General features: G+C 34.4%; 1 protein-coding gene across 1 annotated transcript; it reads left to right on the top strand.

Moving 5' to 3' along the window:
* The first annotated feature begins 304 nt into the window (after nt 1–304).
* On the top strand, nt 305–1,580 carry LOC148606422 (uncharacterized). Its single transcript, XM_088546473.1, has one exon. It carries the CDS (start codon nt 308–310, stop codon nt 1,172–1,174), a length of 867 nt encoding a protein of 288 aa, XP_088402599.1. The 5' UTR covers nt 305–307; the 3' UTR covers nt 1,175–1,580.
* Nucleotides 1,581–1,918: the final 338 nt, after the last annotated feature.

The raw sequence follows: 1,918 nt of genomic DNA, 5'->3' as shown, positions 1-1,918 counted from the left end.
GACTTCTTAACAGAACAATCAAAGTTTATCAATTTATATCGATTGTTATATTTTGCGCCTCAAATAATCTTCAGATTGGTAGGGATAAGATAACAAGAAAGAACTGGGATCGACTTGAAACGTATGTTGTTGTGAATTGGTAGCATAAAATTCTTTGATTTGAATTCACCATTATGATTTCTTTTTCTCTTTAAAATATCACACAAAAAATCACGTGACATTGTAGCGCCAGAAAGCTCAAGAATTTTTTATTTTACATTGTATATAATTATTTTTCAGTCATCATGTATGTTTTCAGATTTGTGAAATGAAATCCGTAAGAGGAATAGGTGTTCCTGTCTTTATTCTCCTTGTGTTTTTTTGTTTCATCTTATATTCAAACCTTAAAGTCATAACTGACTATTCGCGCCTCTACAAGTATCTCAAGCCCCCAAGTGGACTGGTGTTAACAAACAGGAACAGTACAGTAAAATCTTACTCACAAGAAAGCCAGGATGCATTTGTGTATGACAATTTTCCTATCGAACACGGATTTTTTATTGAAATGGGTGCTTATGACGGCCAGAATCTATCTAATACTCTTTGGCTTGAGCAAAAATATGGGTGGACTGGATTGCTTATTGAAGCAAACCACGACCTTTGCAAAAGGATAGACAGTCTTCTTCGGAATGCTTGGAGACTATGTGCATGTATATCAGATAAAACAAATGAAGTTTTTGTGCAAAGTGACGTTTATAGCGGACTACACGATAGCTATAATAAGCACGTATCTGCAAAGGAACGGAAAGGGAATGTCATAGTTCCGTGTTTCAATTTACAGACTGTTTTAAACAAAATTGGAAGAAACCATATCAATTACTTCTCGTTAGATATTGAGGGTGGTGAAATTGCCTTCCTCGAGACAATCAAGGACGCATTGAGGTCACGAGAAATTGTCGTTGACATATGGACGATAGAATACGCTGTGTACAAAGGGGAAAGTGAAGAATATCGTCGAAACTTGGAAAACTATAGAAATTATTTCGAAGAAGTAGGTGGTTATTTAGAACATTCCGAACTCGGTGGAGCACGAAAAGAAGGACTGTATTTGGATATCGTGTTTGTCTATACAGAAACTTGGTGCAATACTTACCATGTTCTTCCAGATAAACGAAAATGCGATGGCCAATTTTGATTTTTGTGAGTTGATTTCTCCTAACCTGGATGTTATTTTCTGTTATCTACATTGCTTGCGCATTGAATCACTGCTGGCTCTTCGGTATTCTAGCCGATATCACGATTAACCCGGTGATATTGCCCTTGTCTGTGGCTCGAGGCATTAACATTTCATGCGATATGTGTGTCCCTCGGGCAGTCAATTTAGGACAATTTGGTTTACTTTTTAAAGCTCTAGAAACTGTGTTTTCCCTATATTGACACTTTTTTCTTTCTTTTTCCTTTTGCGATGTATGTCCTAGCTGACATTTAAATTTCTTCCTCGACCCGTTTTTTTTTACCCCTCCTACAATTTAATCTCAAAATCAATACTGACTTCTTAAATAATATGATATTTCCTCACTTAAACGGATTAGAATTGCATTTTTTTTCAAATTGTGTTTTTCTTTAATGTCATAAAATAATTATATAATAGCTCTTATTCGTAATTTTATGCCACTTGTTGCAACTATCACATCGTCTAAGATATAGATGTGACGTGATTTCCCTTACATGGTGAAAAAAATGTTCAAAAATTTTAGACGGTGATTTTTTAAAGTGTTATCCAATTTATACTCCTTATTTAAAAACAAAAATTTATTCGTTTATATTACATTTTGTAACCCTTGTTTCTGTATGCGTGTTATTTTGTTATTTCATGTTCTTTATTATGTGTGTCGTTTTGTTTGTCTGTGTGTTCTTTTTGAAAGGAAAATTAAGGGAA

Source organism: Perna viridis, chromosome 9 (assembly GCF_037379345.1).
Source record: "Perna viridis isolate PV_CMFRI_1.1 ecotype Kerala chromosome 9, ASM3737934v1, whole genome shotgun sequence".
In the NCBI taxonomy this organism is placed as follows: domain Eukaryota; kingdom Metazoa; phylum Mollusca; class Bivalvia; order Mytilida; family Mytilidae; genus Perna; species Perna viridis.
This window is presented reverse-complemented; position numbering and strand designations above follow the sequence as displayed.